Here is a 23,384-nt window from a genome sequence, read left to right on the forward strand (position 1 = left end):
GTTCCTGGAGAGCCACCTTCCTGTAGATTTCAGTTGCTACCCATATCAAACACACCTGAACCAATTAATTAGGACCTGAACACCTTGTGATAATTACAGGCAGGTGTGTTTGATATGGGTTGCAACTGAAATCTGCAGGAAGGTGGCTCTCCAGGAACATGGTTGACCACCCCTGGTCTAGACGATCTGCTGCAGTTCAAACCAAGCATCAGAATGGGGAAGAAAGGGGATTTAATTGACTTTGAATGTGGCATGGTTGTTGGTGGTAGACGGGCTGGTCTGAGTATTTCAGAAACTGCTGATCTACTGAGATTTTCACGCACAACCATCTCTAGGGTTTACAGAGAATGGTCTCAAAAGAGAAAATATCTAGTGGGCGGCAGTTTTGTGGGTGCAAATGCCTTGTTGATGCCGTTCAGAGGAGAATGGACAGACTGGTTGCAGCTGATTGAAAGGTAACAGTAACTCAAATAACCACTCGTTACAACCGAGGTATGCAGAAGAGCATCTCTAAATGCACAACACGTCCAACCTTGAGGCAGATGGGCTACAGCACAGAAGAGCACACCAAGTGCCACTCCATTAAGCTAAGAACAGGAAACTGAGACCACAATTCGCACAGGCTCACCAAAATTTGACAATAGAAGATTGGAAAAACGTTGCCTGGACTGATAAGTATCGATTTCTGTTGCGACATTCAGATGGTAGGGTCAGAATTTGGCGTCAACAACATGAAAGCATCTTCTGATGGCTAACACACCATCCATGTCATAAAGCACAAATCATCTCAAACTGGTTTCTTGAATATGACAATGAGTTCACTGTACTCAAATGGCCTCCACAGTCACCAGATCTCAATCCAATAGAGCACCTTTGGGATGTGGTGGAACAGGAGATTTGCATCATGAATGTGCAGCTGACAAATCTGCAGCAACTGTGTGATGCTATCATGTAAATATGGACCAAAATCTCGGAGGGATATTTTCAGTACACCGTTGAATCTATGCCACGAAGGATTAAGGCAGTTCTAAAGGCAAGAGTGGGTCCAACCTGGAACTAAAGTAGTAAGGTGTACCTAATAAAGTGGCCGGTGAGTGTATATTACATCTGTTAGAGTTTTCCATGGAAAATATATAATATTAATATTAGAACTTAAAGGGATAGTTCACCCCCCAAAAAAAGGTTTACTATTTATTCACCCTCAAGTCTGAAAACCTGAAATCACTGATATCCACCATATGAAAAATATATGGTGGATATCATATATAATATCTTCTTTTGTGTTCAACAAACAGAAGAAAGAAACTTATAAAGGTTTGAAACAAGTGTGTGACCTTTTTGTGAACTATCACTTGAACAATAAATAGAGTTAGCGTTTTTGGAGGAAATATCCATCTGCTTACCTCTCCGTTGAAAAAGCAGAATATGGTTGCCACCAGCAGACCCTTATGAAACAGAAAACACGCAAGCATGATCAATGACTTTGAGCTGTCCTTCACAAGTATAGTAAGAGTTAACATTCAGTCTGGGTTACCTGGTAGTGCATTAATATGTGCATGATGTAATCATATATCTCTCCCGCCAAGCGGTTCTCCGGTCGCCAAGGGATAATGACGAACTGAATGCCCAATAAGGGCACCAGAATGAGAGTGGCTCTCACTGCCTTCATGTACATGTTAGACTCCGCTCGGTGCGTATCTCTCAGTTTAGTCACCAAAACCCGTACTATGTTCAGTAGAAAAAATAAATTGACCTATAACATAAAAAAACACAAACAAATAAACTACAAATAGCATTTCTCCAACATGCTCTATTTAGATTTTAATTTCACACCGAGTTATCACAATTAAGCTTGATTAACTGTGAATGAACAGAATCATTGACTCAATAATCCGATGTGAACAGAAAGCACTCTAATGCGATGTTAAATGCAACATTTGTCACTTGCAGCACTTGGAACGTAACATTGCATTAAAAGTCTTCCTCCACATTAAACACGCTCAAGATTTTGTGTTTATTATATCAGCCAAATAGACGATAAACGCAGTTTTAAAAGGATAGGTCACCCAAAAATAAAAAGGTACCAAAAATGAAATTTACTTGTTGCAAACCTTTAAGAGTTTCGTTCTTCTGTTAAACACAAAAGAAGATATATTAAGGAGAAGCTGCAATCCTGTAACCATTGACTTCCATAGTAGGAAAACAAATGCTATGGAAGTACAGGTTTTCAGCATTTTTCAAAATATCTTCTTTTGTGTTCAACAAATGGAGCAAACTCATAAAGGTTTTAAATTAGTCAAGAATGAGTAAATGATGAGGGAATTTACAGTTTTGCGTGCACCATCCCTTTAACATGCAGTGCAGGTCCTATTATGCTTTTACGAGGTGTAAAAACTTGTGTCACATATATACAGTATGTGTCTGTGCAGTTTCAGCTCAAAATATATCAAATCTTTGTCAAATAGCCAAAAAAAGGCAAATTTTTAGGTGCAAGCAAAATCACTTTTTGTGTGTCCCTTTAAATGCAAATGAGCTGCTGCTCCTGCCCCCTTTTTTAGTATAGGGGGAGCCTTAACAGCATGTGCCTCAGGTAGACCAACAATAAAATTAATAAAGGGGACCTATTATGCAAAATTTGTTTTTATAAGGGATTTAACACTGAATATTACCAGATTTTAATAGTAAAAATTCATTAGTTAGATTTTTTTTATGGTTACGCTTCATAAAAAGTCTGCAGAAACACTCTGTGAGCAGGAAAAAGTGGGAAAGCCCATAAGTGACGAGCTTTCCATCATTAGCATAAGGCGTTAGTCTTGTTTTTGAATCTGCTACTATGCTGACGCATTTGTAGCTCCATCCTCTTTTGAAAAGAGCACAATCTCATTTGAATTTAAAGCGACAGTCACTAAAACTACGCAATTATGATCAAAGCCTAAAAGGGGCAGTTTCAAAGAGATATAAAACATTATCTGTGGGAAACTTCACATACACACTCTTGGAACATCAGAGACTTCTACATTTTACATCTTTTAAAAAGAGGCATTCTAGTTCCCCTTTAAAGTATTCTCAGTTTAAAGACCTGATATGCTCTAATATACAAGTGTACACACCAAGAATGCACTCCCATACTTTATAACATTTAAACAAGTTGACGATGTTAGCTATATTTGTGAATTTAAACAATTAGATAAGACACCACATGTTATTACATGAAGAAAAAAAAAAATTATCGGATTTACAAAATCTTTTTAAGGTAAATAGTTGCAAACAAATTATATGGGCTGAATTTAAACCAAAAAATTAAGTTGAACATTACTACATTTAATTTGTTTGTATAAGGAGAACCAATGGTGAAAATTCATCTTTTGGAAGCTTCTTTGGACAGAACTGTGTGTAGGTATTTTCATTGTGTGTCCACAGACATATTAGGGTGATATAAGGCAATATGTCCCTGACGATAAAATAGGATATTAGCAAATCCCTCCCGTTTTGAGGCCCAACTCAACGTGACAGGAGTGAGGTATCCTCGCCCATGGAATTAATTGACAGCCATGTATTAATATGTCTTCGTAGTAACGCATATAATCATATCAACAAGACAGGACAGGCGCAAAGATCTATACATATAAGATCTGTTGAGCTCTCTGTGATCATCTGCACCTCAAGAATGACTTTTACGAGTTTAAAACAGTTTTAAAACCGTGCATGTTTGTGGTAAAGACAGTAAAATCACCATAATTCATCACCACAACCAGATGTCAGTATAATTATAAAAGGAGATGATTTAATTCTGCTTTGTGGACGTTAAATCAGGTTTATTTTGTACATTAACATGACGGATGTCCACAAGGCAGTGTATATTAACATATATATATCCTGTCACATTTGCAATGCAAAAAAGTGCAAAGTTAAAAGCGTGCATGCTGTGTGTATGTGCGTAAACTTTGTAACAACTTTGTGTGTGACTCATCGTTGCAGAAAGGCTTGAATTAACTCCACAACAAATACATCAAATAATCATTGGGAAAGTTCTTTCTGTAGTATTTCTCACAAACGTTACACGAAATCTGCTTCATGTCTGTCACTGTGCTGTCTATCTGACGCGTAGGCATGGTGGGCGGGGAGAAGTAGCTCAATTGCATTAAAGGCACAGGCAACAAAAACAGCTACACCGTGGTTAAGGCTGAAAATTCCAATACTCCAATAAGGTAAAATAAAAAATCTGGTGTTTTGAGCTGAAACTTTACAGACATATTTTGGAGACACAAAAGACTTGTCTTAAATCTTGAAAAAGAGGTAAAATAGGTGCCCTTTAAATTCAGCCCATGTAAATTGTTTGCAACCACTTAGCTTAAAAGTAAATTAAATTAATCCAATAAATCTGTTTTTCAGTGTAAGATACTGTGATATTTTGTAAAACAATGGGGTATATGCCGAAGCATGCTAATAGGACTTTTAATTTGCCAGTAACCTGGGTTAAGCGCTTCCGGCGAATTGAATGCCAATGCAAAATCCGGTGCGTTTAAGGTCTGTTTTCTTAAAAAATCAGCGATCTCCACTAGCTGAGTGATATCCGATTTAAAGTGGGTCTCAGATTGTACGAGAAGCAGTGCATTAAATTACATTTCCCCCGCCATATATTTATAATATGAGCATTTATTTTACCCCAGTATATTCAATGGAGCTTCTGCGTTAGCCTGCCGATTCTGACGGGCGCGTGCGAGTAAACAGCTTTTTGTCTCGTTTTACGCTTGAGCAACTAAATAAATGCTAAAGTTTATTTAACTGAATGTATTTTAATGACATTACAACATCGATGCTGTATAAGGAACTGTATAAAATGGAAAAAAGTTAATAACAGTAACAGTTAATAACAATAACAGGTCACCGGAAGTGTATGAGCATGGGAACAGCACTAGCTCGGCATATACCCTACGGAGGTGTCTGGGAGAGTTTGCATTTTCGCAAATAACATTGCAACATACAAATTCGTAACTGTGCAGATCTTTTTCATGCTCAGCAACTTACAAAAGGAAGTTAAAAATATCAAATGCATAATAGGATCCTTTAATTGAAAACAAAGCACATGTAAAAGACGCTGACTCACTAATAAAGCTGCCATAATGGGGCCGTGAACCACGTAGAGCAGATGCGTCTCCACACTCATCCAGCAGCTAGTGGAAAAATATAATAAATCCCATATCAGAGGTACTGTCCACCAAACCTGGCCTGTCTTCAGTATTTACTGCTGAAAAACACTGAACATTACTCACTTGTCATCAAAGTATTTCTTCCTCGCCACAGCATGGATGGATGCAGGCACCAGGGGGAATCCTGTTGAAAGGAGAATTGAGATATTAGTCAAAAGAAATGTTGTAGCTCTAATGCAAAATGAATGATAACTGTGTAACCGTTATTAGACGGCGAGCCGTGGCCATGTGAAAATGCAAACGTTGATTTACTGAAGTGTTTCAAATCTTAGAGATGAACAAGCTCTGCATTTACAGGCTAAATCAACAACTGTCTTTGATATGAAAGGAGTTGAGCTCTGAAGTGGACGATTATCAATGAATAATGATCCGAATCGCACCTAAACTTATCTAATAACTTTAAATGACTTGGAAAATAGAGCATCAATCTTAAAAGCTACGTTTATAATACATTTGTGATGTTTTTGCTCCTTCAGCTGCTTTATTTAGTGTATTTGTTTGAGGTGTGAGCCAAGGTGTGGCTCGGACATTTGTTTAACCTTCATCTTTTATGGGTAAGTCATGAATGATTAAAAACACACGATTAATAAGGCAAGTGCAGTATAATTTCAGGTATCTGTGCATTCTGTTTTGGCAAATCACTCTTAACCGCTAATTTGGTGCTCGATTAATGTTAATAAGTCTTTATTGTTGCTTAAATAAGCTTTATTTATTTGGTTTTCTTTATTTAAGATAGCTTCATATTTTTCTTGGATTTTATTTTGTAAGTAAACTTTGATACATTTTTCAGGAATCTTCAATAAACAGCATTTTTTGTAGCATTATAAATGTCTTGAGTGATACTTTTAATTAATTTTAAGCACCACTTCTTTTGTTTGTGTATTATTATTTTACTTCAATCACAAATTTACCCTTTTCCCCCCTAAAACATCCAAAATCTTTTTAAATTGAAGGTTTTAATAACATTTCTTCTCACTTTCAAATTAAATATATTCATTTAAAGCTTTTTGTCTATTTGAATTTTCAATTAGCTTCAAACATTAAAACTTTTTTGTCCATCACCTTATATAATAATAATATATAATATATATATATATATATATATATATATATTAATTAATTAACTTTTTAACACCTTAAAAAAAACCTTTCCAAAAGTTTTACCATGTCTAAATACATTTTCATTGTTTATCCCCTTTCCAATCACAGATTCATCCAATACACCCCGAAACGTATAGATTTTTTCAATATGAAGGTTTAAAATTCCTTACCATTTTCACATTAAATAAATATTTATTATATTTCTGAAGTTAAAACATTGGTATTGGGTTGTCTAAAAATGTATACATTTTAACCATGTCTGATTTTTTTGGTTTATCACCTTTACGTATATAATTTATTTATTTTATTTTTTAAGCCTTAAAAAATCTTTATTTGTCCAAAAGCTTTACCATGATTAAAACCAATTCTTTATCCCTTTTTATTTTTAATTTAATAACATTTCTTTCTAATTTCAAATAAAATGTTGAGCTTTTTTCATGTTAATTCTTTTGAATTTTAAATTAATACATTTTTACCACGTCTGAAAATGTTTTGTCTAACACCTTTGTATATTATTTGAAATATATTTGTACCATTTTCAAAACTTTTTTAAAAATTTTACTGTGTCAGAAATTTCGCATATACGTGTGCGTGTGTGTGTGTATGTATGTATATATGTATGTATGTATGTGTGTATATATATATATATGAAGATTTAATAAAAAATTCTTCCCATTTTCAAATTAAATATGCGTGTGTGTGTGTGTGTGTGTATGTATGTATATATGTGTGTGTGTATGTATATATATATATATATATATATATATATATATATATATATATATATATATATATGAAGATTTTGAGTTTTTTTTTTTTTTTTTACATTTTCTAAAAACTAAAAACGAAATATATATGAATATAAAATAAATATACAGTTGAAGTCATACTTCTCAATTATTAGCCCCACTGTATATTTTTCCCCAATTTCCGTTTAACGGAAAGATTTTTTAACACATTTCTAAACAGTTTTAATAACTAATTATTAATTTTTGTTTATAATTATTTTTATTTTAAAATTTTATTTTTTTAACCCTTTAAAAAATCTTTATTTTTCTAAACTGAATGGTAGTGTATGAATATAAAAAACTTTACAATATAAAGACTTTTAGTAAAATGATTTTTGGGTGAAATATTCTCATAATGTTATGATATAAGGTTTTATTACAGCAGCTTTGCATATTCTCAGCCACAAGGCATATTAAACGGTTGAGGCTTGTCCTCTATCCCTTTGGGGAATGGATGATCCAGCACAAGGTTATCACACAATCTTTAATAACACTTTATTATTTAGGGATTTTTTTGCCCAATTTCTTCGTCCATGTCATTGCTAACACTGAGTACAGGCAAAACAAGACAGTTGGACCCAATCTCCAATGAAGCGCCATAATAAAACTGCCAGTAAAAAGAACACTAATCTGCATCAGAATGTGAAATAAAGCATGACCCCAAACATCCAGCACACTGCGCCCCAACTGTGGATTAGCTGATTTGTCCGTCTTTAAACAAGTGTTTGTGCCGGGCGACAGTGTTTAGTGTTTATGGAGCAGGCGGATGTGACCATGAGCAAATGTTTCCAATAAATTATGGAGCGTAGACTGATGAAACAGCTGCCTATGAAAAGAGGTCACGATATGCTTCTCGCTTTGCAAAATACGGAGGGCGTTCATATTTACATTGTGGTCATTGCTGACAGATGGAGCTGTGTTTAAACTCACCCCAGCCCAAAAGATAATACCAGTGTAGGTGCTGCTCCTCTGCGAACACAGCCACCACGATCAGTGTGTGCAGGTAAATCCCTTCACAGAGCATCCAGAAATAGTTACAGCCCAGCATGTACATGTGGAAGAAGTGCAGCACCTTGCAGCTGATCTGAGGATGGAGAGAAAGAGAGAGAGTGAAGGAAACTGGTGCTTTATGTCAGGGTTTCCCAGCCCACGGCCCCCAAAATAACAATAACTCGAAACCCCCTCTATCCTATAGGTGGATAAATATGGCCAATATACAGTTGATGGGCAACATTTTTAGTTTAGCCCTCCTGTAAAATATTTATTATTTTCCAAATATTTCTCAAGTGATCCCAGCAGGCAAACAGCATCATATGACAATAATATTATTTTAGATTTAGGTTGCGATGTCAGGTGACCAAAGTTCAATGTCTAGGTAACGTTATTTTGATGTAAAAATATGACGTTAATAGTTGGTTGATTTTAGGTTGTGTTGGAAAGTGACCAAAATTCAACGTCAAGCCAAATTTTAAAGGGCACATAGGTTACCCCTTTTTTCATATTTGATATAAGTCTTTTGTGTCCCCAGAATGTGTCTGTAAAGTTTCAGCTCAAAACACCCATCAGAGTATTTATTATAGCTGTTTGAAGTGTCTGTATTATAGCTGGGAAAAGGTTGTTGCTGTTTTTTTGCACTGGGCCTTTAAGGCGAGTCATCCCCGCCCACCGATCCCACGTGCCTGTCAGCAGCATGCCTCAACACGCCCTCGGCTGCCTCAGGAAGCAGATCTCACGTAACGTTTGTAAAAATACTACAGTAAGAACTTTACCAATCAGTATTTGATGCATTTTTTGTGGAGTTGCAACAATAAGTTCACGCACACACAGCGCAGACACGCAGACACACACAAATAGCACAGACACGTAGCATACACAGCATAGACACGCAGGCACAGCAAAGACACAGCATAGAGACGCAGGCAGACACACACACACACATAGCACAGATAAGTAGGCTAGCGCAGACAAACACGCACATACATAGTGTAGAGACGCAGGCAGACACACACACACAGACAAGTAGCGTAGACAAAAATGCACATACATAGTGTAGAGACGCAGGCAGACACACACACACACACAGACAAGTAGCGCAGACACAAACGCACATACATAGCGTAGAGACGCAGGCAGACACGCACACAGAGAGACAGTGAGAGAGACACGAGGCTGTGCTGATGAAGTGAATCTGAAGTGATTCTGGCTGTACTTCATTACACACGTGCACACGTTTTAAAACATGTTAAACCTGTAAAACTCACTCTTGATCACGTCTGATGATGATTGATGATCTTACTGAACTGAACAGACCTTTTATTACCGGTCGCTTTGCGATCGTCCTGTCTTGTCGATATGAGTATATGCATTACTATGGAGACATGTTAATGCGCGCAGCTGTCAATCAATATTGGTGGGCGGGGGCTACGTAAAGTTGAGGTCGATCTGAAAACCGCTCCAATTGGTCCACCATATGTTGTTAAATTTGAAAAAAAAAGTACTGGGTGTGTTTATATCACCCCAATATGACAGTATATACACTATACACACATGTATGTCCAAACAGCTTGAAAAGTAGATTTTTCACCATAGGTGCCCTTTAAACCAACGCCTCACTGACACCACATACTGACATTTATTCATCAGGTTTGGCAACTAAAATCCAATGTCTGATAAATGTCTTAATGGTAACATCCACAAACAACGTCAAGCTGTAACATCAATGATGTTGTTATTTGGTTGATTTTACGTTGTGTTGGAGAGTGACGAATATTTAACATCGAGCCAACATTTAAAACCAACACCTTATTGACTTGAAATACTGACATTTATTTGTCAGGTATGGCAACTGAAATCCAACGTCTGATAGACGTCATAGTGGTAACTTCCACACAACGTCAAGCTGTAACATTATTAAACTTTGATATTTGGTTGATTTTAGGTTGTGTGGGAAAGTGACTAAAATTCAACATCTAGCCAACATCTTAAACCAACGCCATATTAACATCAAATACTGATATTTATTCGTCAGGTTTGGCAACTAAAATCCAATGTCTGATAAATGTCTTAATGGTAATATCCACAAACAACGTCAAGCTGTAACATCAATGATGTTGTTATTTGTTTGATTTTAGGTTGTGTTGGAAAGTGACGAATATTTAACATCGAGTCAACATTTAAAACCAACACCTTATTGACTTGAAATACTGACATTTATTTGTCAGGTATGGCAACTGAAATCTAACGTCTGATAGACGTCATAGTGGTAACTTCCACACAACGTCAAGCTGTAACATTATTAAACGTTGATAGTTGGTTGATTTTAGGTTGTGTTAAAAAGTGACCAAAATTCAACATCTAGCCAACATCTTAAACCAACGCCATATTGATGTCAAATACTGATATTTATTCGTCAGGTATAACAACCAAAATCCAACATCTGATAGACGTCATAGTGGTAACGTCCACATAACGTCAAATGTTAAAAACATTAATTTTAGGTTGTGTTAAAAAGTGACAAAAATCCAATATCGAGCCAACAACTTAAACCAAAATCATATGGATGTGAAAAACTGACATTTAATTGCCAGGTATAGCAACTACAATTAAACGTATGATAGATGTCATCGTGGTTACATCTACACAATGTCAAGCTATAAAATCATTAGACGTTGATATTTGGTTGATTTAGGGTTGTGTTGGAAAGTTACCAAAATTCAACGTCGAGCAAACATCTTAAACTAACGCCATATCTATGTAAAATACAGACATTTATTTGTCAGGTATGGCAATTAAAATACAATGTCTGTTAGATAGTGTTAACGTCTACACAACGTCAAGCTGTAACATCATTAGACGTTGATATTTAACTGTTTTCAGGTTGTGTTGGAAAGTGATCAAAATCCAACATGACGTCTGTCTGATGTTGTGTTCTGATAACAACCCGATTTCATTTCCACCCAAAATGCAATGTCCCACGACGTTTGACGTCATGTTGACGTTTTGTGCCTGCTGGGGTATTTAACGACTTGAGGACATTTTCACATTATTTCCTATAATATTTTTTTCTTCTGGAGAAAGTCTTATTTGTTTTATTTTGTCAAGAATAAAAGCTGTTTTTAAATTTTTTAAACCATTTTAAGGTATAGTTAATTATAATGTTATATAAGGTATAATATTATTAGTCCCCTTAAGCGATATTTCGTTTTCGATAGTCTACAGAACAAACCGCTGTTATACAATGACTTACCATAACTTGTCTAATTAACCTAGTTAAGCCTTTAAATGTCACTTTGAGCTATTAATTGTAACTTTAAATGTAACTATCATACTAGTATCTTGAAAAATATCGAGTAAAATATGATGTACTGTCATCATGGCAAACGATAAAAGAAATCAGTTATTAGAAGTTAGTTATTAAGTATGATGTTTAGAAATTTAGACACATTACAGGTAAAAACTAAAAGAATTCAAATTTAATAGGAAGGCTTATAATACCGACTTCAAATGTAAGTAAAGTTAACTACGATATATAAATATAGAAACACAGCACACACACTTACACTTATATAGACATAAACATATTGACAACACAAGGAAATGCAACAGTCTAGCAACCATATAATTTTTTTATAGTAAATAATTCATTTCTTTCATTTCATCATTAACCTCACCTAATGTGAAGTGTGGGCACACTGTTTGGAGCACAGCATGTCTCTTGGTTTCATTTTGTAGATGATCCTCCACATTTAGTCATGACCTGTATTTATTTTCAGTGTACTTGTGTGCTGAAAAGATGTCGGAAATATTAGCATGCTGCCGTAAAATTGATCTGCTGTGCTGTTAATCTAACATTCTGTAATCACCAAAGGGCTCACAATCCAATGAGAGAAAAAAAAACACTTCAGGCAGTACATTTTGATATGAGATAAAGTATTTTGATGTAAATATATTTAGCATGTTGACTCAGTGGTTAGCACTATCGTCTCACAGTAATAAGGTCGCTGGTTCGAACTGGCCGCAACCCATCTCTGGGAAACATCCATACACACATTCACACTCATACACTACGGACAATTTAGCCTACCCAATTCACCTGTACCGCATGTCTTTGGACTGTGGGGGAAACTGGAGCACCTCCTAGTCTATCATAGCATAATAGTCTATCAGGCTTTTTTGCTAAAAAAAAAAAAGAGAAATCGCGGATTAATTTGTTACTATTAGATTATTTTTCAATTTCTCCTCTCCTGCTGTGCAGATGAACTAAGCTTTTGAATGGTCAGCGTATAAGACGGCAAGTTATTTTCAAATCGGTTGCCTATCATGTCATAAATATACCCTTAATATACCATAAATATACCTTGTCATAAATATCTTTTGCTTTCTCGCATATCTCACCTGTCCGCCAAAAATGACTATTTATATCCCTGGGAATGTCTGACATTAGCGCATACACATTGCAATAGACGTGCCCTGCACGAAAGCTTGACAGGCTTAGCAACAGTAACTAAAGAGGGCGGGGTTTAGCGTAGGGTCAATTGTTTTATGTTCAGTCTACTTACATTTCTAAAAACTAATGTTAACTTAATACCTTTTATGTTGTGCCAACACAAATCCATTATGTGGAATCCAGCATTTTTACAGTGTGATTTGAGTCACACTAATAAGGCCAGTTTTATAAACTAATACACCTGTTAATAAATTATGACTTTCACAAACATTTGTATTGTTATATATATATATATATATATATATATATATATATATATATATATATATATATATATATGTGTGTGTGTGTAAAATGCTATATAAATAAATCTAAATATTGTGTTTCATTTGTGGCAAGTCATCCAATTCCCCATCGCCATAGTCCGTAATGTACACCAGCTGCACCATACTCAAGCCCAATCATGAAGAGAGAGGGATTTAAACCGCACCAGAGGACATGCGAGTGAGTGACTTCTGACAAGAAACCTCCACGCTAACAATTCTGTTCTATCTCGCAGAATCGAGTGGCTGATTGAAGCTCACCCCCACTGCTACCCCTTCACAGACCTGAGGACAACACCATAATCATCACCACCTAAACACGGCACTTTCTGGGACTGAAGGAAGCACAACGGAGACCGCACTTTCTCACATACACACCGGACTGCACTTGTAAATAAACACCCCTACAGGGCTTTCACTTGTTACATCCGAGTGTGTGTATATTTTCTCTCTTTATCTCGCCTCACATTATACACTCACCAGCCACTTTATTAGGTACACCTTACTAGTACAGAGGTAGACCCCATTTTGCCTTTATAACTGCCTTAATCCATCGTGTCATACATTCAACAAGGTACTGGAAATATTTCTCAGAGATTTTGGTCTGTACCGATGTGATAGCAGCACGCAGTTGCTGCAGATTTGTTGGATGATGCAAATCTCCCGTTCCACCACATTCCAAAAGTGCTGTATTGGATTGAGATCTGGTGACTGTCAAGGCCATTTGAGTACAGTGAACTCATTGTCATGTTCAAAGAACCAGTCTGAGATGATTCGCACTTTATGACGGTGCGTTATCCTGCTGTAAGTAGCCATCAAAAGATGGGTATGCTGTAAAGGGATGGACATGGTCAGCAAGAATATTCAGGTAGGCTGTGGCGTTGACACAATGCACAATTAGTACTAATAGCCCCAAAGTGTGCCAAGAAAATAACCCCCACACCATACCACCACTACCACCAGCCTGAACTATTGATAAAAGGCAGGATGGATTCATATTTTCATGTTGTTGATGCAGAATTCTGACCCTACCATCTGAATGCCACAGCAGAAATCGAGACTCATCACACCAGGCAGCATTTTTCCAATCATCTATTGTCCAATTTTGATGAGCCTGTGCAGATTGTAGCTTGAGTTTCCTGTTCTTAGCTGACAGGAGTGGCACCTGATGAGGTCTTCTGCTGCTGTAGCCCATCCGCCTCAAGGTTGGACGTGTTGTGCGTTCAGAAATGCTCTTCTGCATATCTCGGTTGTAACGAGTGGTTACTTGAGTTACTGTTACCTTTGTATCAATTCCAACCAGTCTGGCCATTCTCCTCTGATCTCTAACATCAACAGGGCATTTGCACCCACAGAACTGCCACTCACTGGATATTTTCTATTTTTCGGACCATTCTCTGTAAACCCTAGAGATCGTTGTGCGTGAAAATCCCAGTAGATCAGCAGTTCCTAAAATACTTAGACCAGCCCGTCTGGCACCAATAACCATGCCACGTTCAAAGTCAATTAAATCACCTTTCTTCCCCATTCTGATGCTCGGTTTAAACTGCAGCAGATCGTCTTTATCATGTCCACATGCTTAAATGCATTAAGTTGCTGCCAGGTGATTGGCTGATAGGAAATTAGCGTTAACAAGCAGTTGGACAAGTACCTAATAAAGTGGCCGGTTCTTTTATTGCAAATGTCTAAAAAAAAGTCTGTTTGGATGCAAGTTAGAACATATTTAACAATCTATGATTGGATCTTTATTGCAATGATTAATATGTATATTTCTGGCATGTTATGTATTTCTGGCATGCTTTTTTTTAAACCTGAACTGATGCAGTGTATCACAAGAAGTATCCCACGGTCATATTTCAGGGTGACAATGCCAAGATTCATCATGATCAAACTGTAAAAGAAGGCTTCATTTGCACACATGAATTATCCACCAATTGACCTGAACCCCACTGAAGGAATCTAATGGAGCAGGCTTTACAGAGATCTTCTCCTCAGGGTCAGATAGTCAGCGTCTTTAGGATCCTCTTTAACTTTGATTAAGGCGTGCATTCCTTATGGCATTGTTTCAACAACCTTCAATGCAATGTCACTGTTTGTTTCCATCAAGAAATGCATGCATTGTACTGACAAAGAAAGCCCCTAACAACTGTGCATAACCCTCAAAGACAAACCACCATGTGAAGTCTCCAGCAGCATATCCTAACGACAAGGACATGCAATGGGATTCAGGTCAGTTGATGGTGAAAATTATATCATCCATTCATCTTCTGCCGTTTTTCCGGGGCCGGGTCGCCGGGGCAGCAGTCTTAGGAGAGAACCCCAGACACTTCCTCCAGCTCCTCCGGGGGGATCCTGAGGCGTTCCCAGGTCAGCCGAGAGACATAGTCCCTCCAGCGTGTCCTGGGTCTTCCCCGAGGGACATGCCTGGAACACGTCCCTAGGTAGGCGTCCAGGAGGCATCCGAAACAGATGCCCGAGCCACCTCAGCTGACTTCTCTCGATGTGGAGGAGCAGCGGCTCTACTCCGAGCTCCTCCCGGGTGTCAGAGCTCCTCACCCTATCCATAAGAGTGCACCCTACCACCCTTCGAAGGGAACTCATTTTGGCCGCTTGTATCCGAGATCTTTTCCTTTTGGTCATGATCCAAAGCTCATGACCATAGGTATGAAAATTATATGATCTTTAGCTATCTGAGCCTAAGGAATATTGCCATTGTCATCCTAGATTATGACCATTGAGGTGAGTAGAGATGAGCTTGAGTTAAAAAAAATTATCAAATTTAACATTATGCCAATCATATAATTAATTACTGCAAAATATAATATAATATAATATAATATAATATAATATAATATCGTAAGAGTCTAAATTATCATATGCATTTGTTTATATGGTATTTTTCACCAAAGAAGGCTCACACAAATTCCAAAGGCAGATACCGATGAGATCAGGGCCTGGTGTGTGGACTTTGGGGGTTTTATGATGTGTTCACATCTTGATTGGTCACTTTGTATGTCTCGGTATTTGGGCTTTGGTCACATGGTCAAAAAAGAAACAAAATAGCTGGCAAACTTTGCTCTGCCTCTTTTCCTGGTCTGCCTTTTTCCCTGGTCTGCTTCTCTCCTGCTCTGGAGGCTATCTTCTTTGACTCTACTGCAATCAGGCCATCTTCGGGGCCTGCTCTTTGTCTCTCTCTCTCCCTCCCTCCCCCTGTCTCTCTCTTTCTTGGGTAACTTTATTTCTTACATTTAATCTGGGTACAATTATTATCATATGTTTTTATCATTTCATATTTTTTTCATTTTATACAGTTATCTGTTGTAACCGTAGCAAGTTCTTGTCATTAAATCATTTCATTATCAAGTATTGGTGAATTACTTTTGATTTAACGTCAAAACTTAATTACTCTATATTGCAATACAATGCAATCACATAATATCAACGCTCTCCCACATTTTTAGCTGATTATCTCGGAAAAACACTGCAGTGCTTTTTCATTTTCTCTATAAATAAAACGTGTATCAGAGTTGCAGCAAAGTTTTGTTAGCTTGTCATCCTCTGAGATAAAGCTCTGTTTAAAAACTGGTAAAATTGTCAAGCGTTGAGCGGTCCGTGTTGATAAAAAGGTTTAGGAGCACTGCTCTAAATACTTGATTGGACTATCCTAACACCTACAGTGCAGAATAGCTGTTTTTGTACGTTAAGGCCCCGTTTACACTAATGCGTTTTAGTTTGAAAACTTATGCGTTTTAGTTTGCGGTTTAGTTTGAAAACGAATAAGTTTAGCTACGGTAACGCCATCCGTCCACACTACGCCAGTGTTTTTGAGCGCCGAAAACGGAGCATTTTGGAAACGCAGAAGGGGCCATTTTTATTCTAAAACGCTGCTGCTCTGTCTCAGTGTGGATGGGGGAAAACGGAGACGGAGCTGCGGGGCTGCTGAGATTCGTTACCTGATTGGGGCTTTTGTGTTATTGCGTATCCTTCCCTTATTCGTCAAGCCCCTATCACATAACTATAACACATGGCTTTAACGCTACCAGAAGACAACAGACCAGCCTTCACTGTAAACAACAACATGGGCACAGAAATGGGAGCGGTGTCTGCTCTATTGTCTGTTTTAGACGCCATTGTGCAGTTATTCATTTGTTACGTTTAGTAACAACTCGACCTCGTCGTCTGTCCACAAAAATACCTCTCTTGCTTTCTTTGTCATCGCGTTCATTATTCAACCAGCGTTTGTTGACTAACAATAACCAAATGCAGAGTGAGACGCATGCTTCCTGTTTATACTAAAATGCTCATGCCCAGAGTGCGCGAATGGTCGTGTGATATACGTTTTTGGTTGCATAGTGTGGACAGAGATATGTTCAGAAACGCTAGGAGAAACGCTAGTGTAAACGCAGATTGTTTTTGATCTAAAACGCCCTTTTAAAACTAAAACGCATTGTAAACGGGGCCTAACATTGCCCGGATGTTCCTGTCCTCTAAATACTTGAGTCGCCTGGCTCCTTCATTACAACATGTGTGCAGTTTTAATTAGAAACGTTGGCAAAGTGTCTATTCTCAGACTGCTGAGCTGTGGATCACACAACAACACGTCAGTCAACCAGATTAACTTTTTACCATATGTCCATGCACCCACGCAACTGGCTGCAACTCCCCATGTCTTATTCTCCACACATTTCTCTTTTAGAAGTCAGCTCTGCTTTACTTTCATTCAAACGTCCTTCACATGCAATGCCATTATTGTCCGAATAAAGCCCAGCTGGTGTCAGAAATGGGGGTTTAAGTGTTAACTAGAAGGGGTATTGCTTTCTGTAACCTCTTCTCCTTGAGGCTGAAAATGCATTTGGGTGCTCGAGATGGAGGGAAAACAGAAGAAGCTTGTTCTCCGGGATAAAACAAGGATACCGTAAATTAAGCATAGAGAATGCGCCCACACCCCGCCTCCCAAAGAATGCACAGTTTAAGACATCTGCATTACTCAGAGCTCATAAAACAGACATCATTTGGAGAAAGCATGAGTAAGGATGGTCGTTTGACAGGCGCAGCGTTTGGTTTTTAAACAAAGGAGCCTGGCGATTGTGATAATCCATCTTTTAGATGAGAAAAAAGAATGATTATCGTCTTTGTGAAACTCTAAAAGTACTTTCCCAATCTTATGTATAATTACAAAGTGCTTTTAAACCTAAGACGTGGGTGAAAACCATTTTATAATGTCTTACTCCTCTGTTTTTTCTCATAATATTGGTATATCAGTGAAAAAACAATAGGTAATTGTCCTCGTTCACATTAGGTACAGTAGCTGAAAGTGAATGTTTTTCTTGAAGCACATCTCCTCACCACACCTCTTAGATCATGCAGAACATTCCAGCGCGGCAGATTTATGCATTCCTCCATAGAGAGCGAAACCTGAAAAGATCATATTCCGAGCAAAGATTTCATGCTGTGAAAATACAACGAGAATTAAATGGTGGATCGTTTTGAAGTGACCTAAATATGTGCTTCTTCATAACTGTGAAATTCATATCTAATGCCTGGCTGAGAGCTGATTTTTTTATTAGGACGTGAAATTAATCATAGTTTTAATTCTGAGTCGTACTGTAGATTTATTTATATACAGGGCTTTACATTGACTTTTTTGATCACCAGCCACAGTGGCTAGTAGTTTTTCAATGTTACTAGCCACTCTGCATTTTCACTAGCCACAAATTTGTTGTTGGGAAAATATTTTTATATGCATGACTTTGACATGATAAAATTACTTGATTTAGATTTTGTGTTATGTCCACGTGTCTTCTCATTCATTTCACATCTTGTGTGTTGTGTATGAGCAAATGGGTCATGGTTTCATAGTGTTATACTGCGATTAGTTTTCATTTCACATGACTTTTCAGAACTCAAAATCAAGGATTTACCTAATCTCTGACCACTCCAAACAATAATCATTTCTTTGCCACAAATTTTAAATGTGTCAAACAAGCTAAATATAGCTGTATACTATTTTTTTTATTTAACAAAACATTTATTTTAAAAAAGCCAAAGAAAAACAACTGACTTTTAAAAATAATTATTGTCATTTACAAAGGTCTCTCAGATCACCAGTTAACTACACATAAATGGAGAGTTAATCTCATATTAAAGCAATGTTGTAGTAAAAAATAATAATTAAACCACATAAACAAAAATAACCGTAAGCAAAAGAAAGCAGGTGAAAAACATGCTATCACTGTGTGATAATGGAAGCATGATCACACGGTTAAGGCCAATTAATAGTCTGTTCAAAGCGAAAGCTAATAGACGTATTTGGAGCTCTTGAAAGCAGCAAGACTGTGTGTGCATTAGCATTACTTTTTTGCCTGACTATTCGAAAGAGATACGATCACAGTTGCGTTCCAGGCACGCGTGCTTCAAGGAAGGAAACAGGAGCGCGCACGCGCTTTAAACAGTCACGCGCACCACATCAGCTGTTAGCGCGAGTGATTATCCTCTCCTTTGGTATTCATCTGCTTTCTTCTGCTCGCACGAATGCAATTTTTTTGTTAGTCATGCTGTTTCTCCATTCTAAGATCACATTTGCATGCATATTAGGTCATTCTTGTAGTCGAACCGTGCTTTTAGGAAAACCACAATTTAAACATTATTTTCAACCAGCCAAAGTGGCTAGTGGAGGTGTCTGTCTAACCTGCCAAAGCTGAAATCTACCCGCACTTGGCGAGTTGGCGGGTGTTAATGTAAAGCCCTTTTTATATACTATAGATTTATTAATTGTTGTTGTTTGTTGGATGTACAGTTGAAGTAAAAATTATTGCTATAATTTTTTTTTTTCTGAAGAATGTCTTATTTTGCGACACAGTGGTGCAGTAGGAAGTGTTGTCGCCTCACAGCAAGAAGGTCGCTGGGTCGAGCCTCGGCTCAGTTGGCGTTTCTGTGTGGAGTTTGCATGTTCTCCCTGCGTTCGCGTGGGTTTCCTCCGGGTGCTCTGGTTCCCCCCACAGTCCAAAGACCTGTGGTACAGGTGAATTGGGTAGGCTAAATTGTCTGCAGTGTATGAGTGTGTGTGTGAATGTGTATGTGGATGTTTCCCAGAGATGGGTTGCGGCTGGAAGGGCATCCACTCGTAAAAACGTGCTGGAAAAGTTGGCGGTTCATTCCGCTGTGGCGACCCTGGATTTATAAATGGACTAAGCCGACAAGAAAATGAATGAATGAGTCTTAATTGTATTATTTTGGCTAGAATAAAAGCAGTTTATTTAAAAAAAACAAAAACATTTTAGGGTCAATATTTTTAGCCCCCTTAAATAAATTTTTTTTTTCTTCAACTGTCTACAGCAGTGGTCCCCAACCTTTTTTTATCACCGTGGACCGGTCAACGCTTGACAATCATACTGCGACCCTGTGAAATTAAAAAGCACAGCAATGTTTATCTGAGATCAGTCAGTTCTTGTCACGTGACTTGCGGTGCGTTTGTGGCATTCTGAAGACGTTTATAAATGGGTGCACATGGAAGACGCAAGCGCCATTAAATACAAATCAGAAAAGTATAGTAAAAACTAAAGTATTGGGAAAATGACAACATATGTGAAATAATGGGAGCACAGGACATCAATAAAAATAATAATAATAATAATAATAATAATAATAATATTTTTCAATTATTTAGCACTTTTCTGGAGACTCAAAGCGCTTTACACATTGGGGTGAATCTCCTCATCCACCATCAGTGTGCAGCATCCACCTGTATGACGCCAGACTGCACACTTGCTGATGAAGCCAATTATGATATGGGGATGGCTAGGATTTTTGACAACCTCGGTTTAACATCCGAAATATAGAGACCCCTTTATTATACTGGGGTATAATACCCACACAGACCCCTTCCAGCAGCAACCTAGCTTTCCCATGTGGTCTCCCATCCAGGTACTGACCAGGCACAGCCCTGCTTAGCTTCAGTTGGCGACCATGTGACAGTTGCAGGATGTTAGCTGCCGGCTACAATATTACTGTTGCAGTAGCAGTGTTACCATTTTTGTTTTTAGCTATGTATATAACTTCTTGACACAGGGTTGTCAGAGAATTTAGTGTTTAGTAGAGTAGGTATTTATTGCGAAATAGGTGTAATATGCAGATGTTTTTTTTTTTTTTTTTTTTTTTTGCTTCACTATAGGAAATCCTGATCTACACTCCAATCCAGATGCTGGCAGAAAAGCTCCAAAAAGCTGGTTGCCAACCGCCATAAAAGTCACAAGAAGAAGAAAACGTGAGCACATCATGCCGCTTGTGCGCATCGCTCCCAATTAGCCTATGCCTCCATTGGAAATAACGAACATGCACGCAGAATAGACACGATATATGAATGGTCGCCATCATTTGCGATCTCCAGCAGTTGATTTTCTTGCACAGATATGCTGGATTCACCTGATTTGTTGACTGAGTTGCGGATCCATTTCTAGGCAGTTTGTGGGTCCTTCACTGGGCTTTTGCCCTTCACAAAGAAACTTTCCAAAGGCGCCTGTTTCTTATTCATTTTGAAAACTTGTGGGTTAAATTTTGGCAACTGAGATGTAACCAAAAGAATATGTTCATTTTTCAAAATAAAAGATTTCACAAAATAATAATGTGATAATAATAATTCAGGAGGGCTATCAACTCTGACTTGAACTGTATATGCAAATTAGATTTTATAAATTAGTATTAACATTTTGTTTTATTATTTTAGTTTTCATTTAAACTAAATTAATATGAGAAATATTTTCTTGGCAGCAAAGAGATTTCTTTTTACATTTGTTGACATTTGTTTCAATTTATTTTACTTTATCAGTTAATCTTTCATTTTATTTATTTTTTATCATCATCAAGGTTCAAAGGTCAAAAGTTTGTTCTTGATAAGATTTTGTATTGTTTTATGCTTAGCAAGGCTGCAGTTTGGTTCAAAAACCAGTAAAAATATTGCAAAAACAATCTAACCTCATTACGATTTAAAATAAGTATTTTCAATTTCAGGTGACACCGTGACTCCGTGGTTAGCACTGTCGCCTCACAGCAGGAATGTCCCTGGTTTGAGTCCCGGCTGAGCCAGTTGGCATTTCTATGTGGAGTTTGCATGTTCTCCTCATGTTGGCGTGGGTGTCCTCCAGGTTCTCCGGTTTACCCCACAGTCCACATTATAGGTGAATTGGATGAACTAAATTGACCATAGTGAATGAGTGAGTGTGTGCATGCTGGAGTGTATGGGGTGATTCCCAGTACTAGGTTGCAGCAGGAAGGACAGCCGCTGCATATAACATATGCTGCATAAGTTGGTGGTTCATTCTGCTGTGGCGACCCCTAATTAATAAAGGCGCTAAGCCGAAAAAGAAACGAAATGAAAGAATTATTGTAATTTATTCCTGTGATGCAAAGCTGATGTTGCTTCAGACCTACAGAAACATTTCTTATTATTATCAAAACTTCTTAATATACTTTTGAAAATTTTCTATTCTTTATCATTTTTAAATTAATTGATGAAAAGTTCAAAAGAACAAGATTTACTTTTCATAAAAACCTCTTGTAACAATTTATTTTACTGTCTTTTGTGTCAAGTTTAATGTCTGTTTGCTGGATAAAAGTATCAATCTCTTTTAAACAAATAACCAGATCGACCCCCAGCCTTTGAAGTGTAACAAGAAAACAAAGATTTGATTGAATCCAGCACTGATACTTGTGTGCGTTTTTTACACCTCTGCTTTAATATTTGGAGGAGTGTGAAAACAGGAGTGCTGTGTAGGTGAGGTCACGCACCGGGTTCCTCTGGACCACTTTAGGGTTGTTGACCACCGTGATGAGGTTGACGATGGTGAAGGCTGAGTTGAGCACATACGAGCAGAACAGGTTCTTGTGGAGTGTGATTCTCTGACAGCTCAGACTCCTGAATGAGAAACAAACAAACATCGCTCGCTGATCATTCATGACAGAGGCACTTGTGTGTGACTTTCTGCGCAGTAATTCAGTTTGACAGCTCATCTCAGTTTGGATACGTAAAACAATCAGCTTCAAAATGGATTGAGTTACTCCTAACTGAACTTTTCAGCACTGAGATTTGAGTTCACTCTTAAATTAAACGCTTCTTTATGATGGAAGATCCTTTAAATGGGACCTATTAAACAAATAATTACTTTTATAAGGAGCTTTAACACATTTGTGTAGCAACTGTGTGAATATAGCCAGCCTCTAATAGTGGAACATGTATTAATTCTATTTTTTATAACCACACTTCATGAATACAGTGTGCAGAAACACTTTGATCGATATTCTCTCCTTCTACAAGTCATCAGAAGGGGAACGCCTCACCTATTAGTGACCGTCTCTCCATCATTAGCATAAACAGCCCTGAGTGAGAAGCAGCCATCTGCCATTTGAGTTTTAATGCCGTACTTGTCAAACATGATGCTAGGAGGCATTTTAATGGGTTTTAGGATGCAGAAATGACTGTCATAGTCTCTTTAGACCAGGGTTTTTCAAAGTCTAAGACAGT

General features: G+C 37.6%; 1 protein-coding gene across 1 annotated transcript in view; it reads right to left on the reverse strand.

Annotated features, from left to right (window-relative positions):
* The window catches only part of calcr (calcitonin receptor), a 119,212-nt gene that overhangs the window by 16,560 nt on the left and 79,268 nt on the right, over window positions 1–23,384 (reverse strand). Inside the window, exons 10-15 of the mRNA XM_073931903.1 lie at window positions 22,652–22,778; window positions 8,030–8,183; window positions 5,274–5,334; window positions 5,108–5,174; window positions 1,535–1,753; window positions 1,404–1,445 (exon numbers count right to left, since the gene is read on the reverse strand). Coding sequence (XP_073788004.1) covers window positions 1,404–1,445; window positions 1,535–1,753; window positions 5,108–5,174; window positions 5,274–5,334; window positions 8,030–8,183; window positions 22,652–22,778 — 670 coding nt within the window. The remainder of the gene's footprint in view (window positions 1–1,403; window positions 1,446–1,534; window positions 1,754–5,107; window positions 5,175–5,273; window positions 5,335–8,029; window positions 8,184–22,651; window positions 22,779–23,384) is intronic.

The sequence above is a fragment of the Danio rerio genome, chromosome 19 (assembly GCF_049306965.1).
Source record: "Danio rerio strain Tuebingen ecotype United States chromosome 19, GRCz12tu, whole genome shotgun sequence".
Lineage (NCBI taxonomy): Eukaryota > Metazoa > Chordata > Actinopteri > Cypriniformes > Danionidae > Danio > Danio rerio.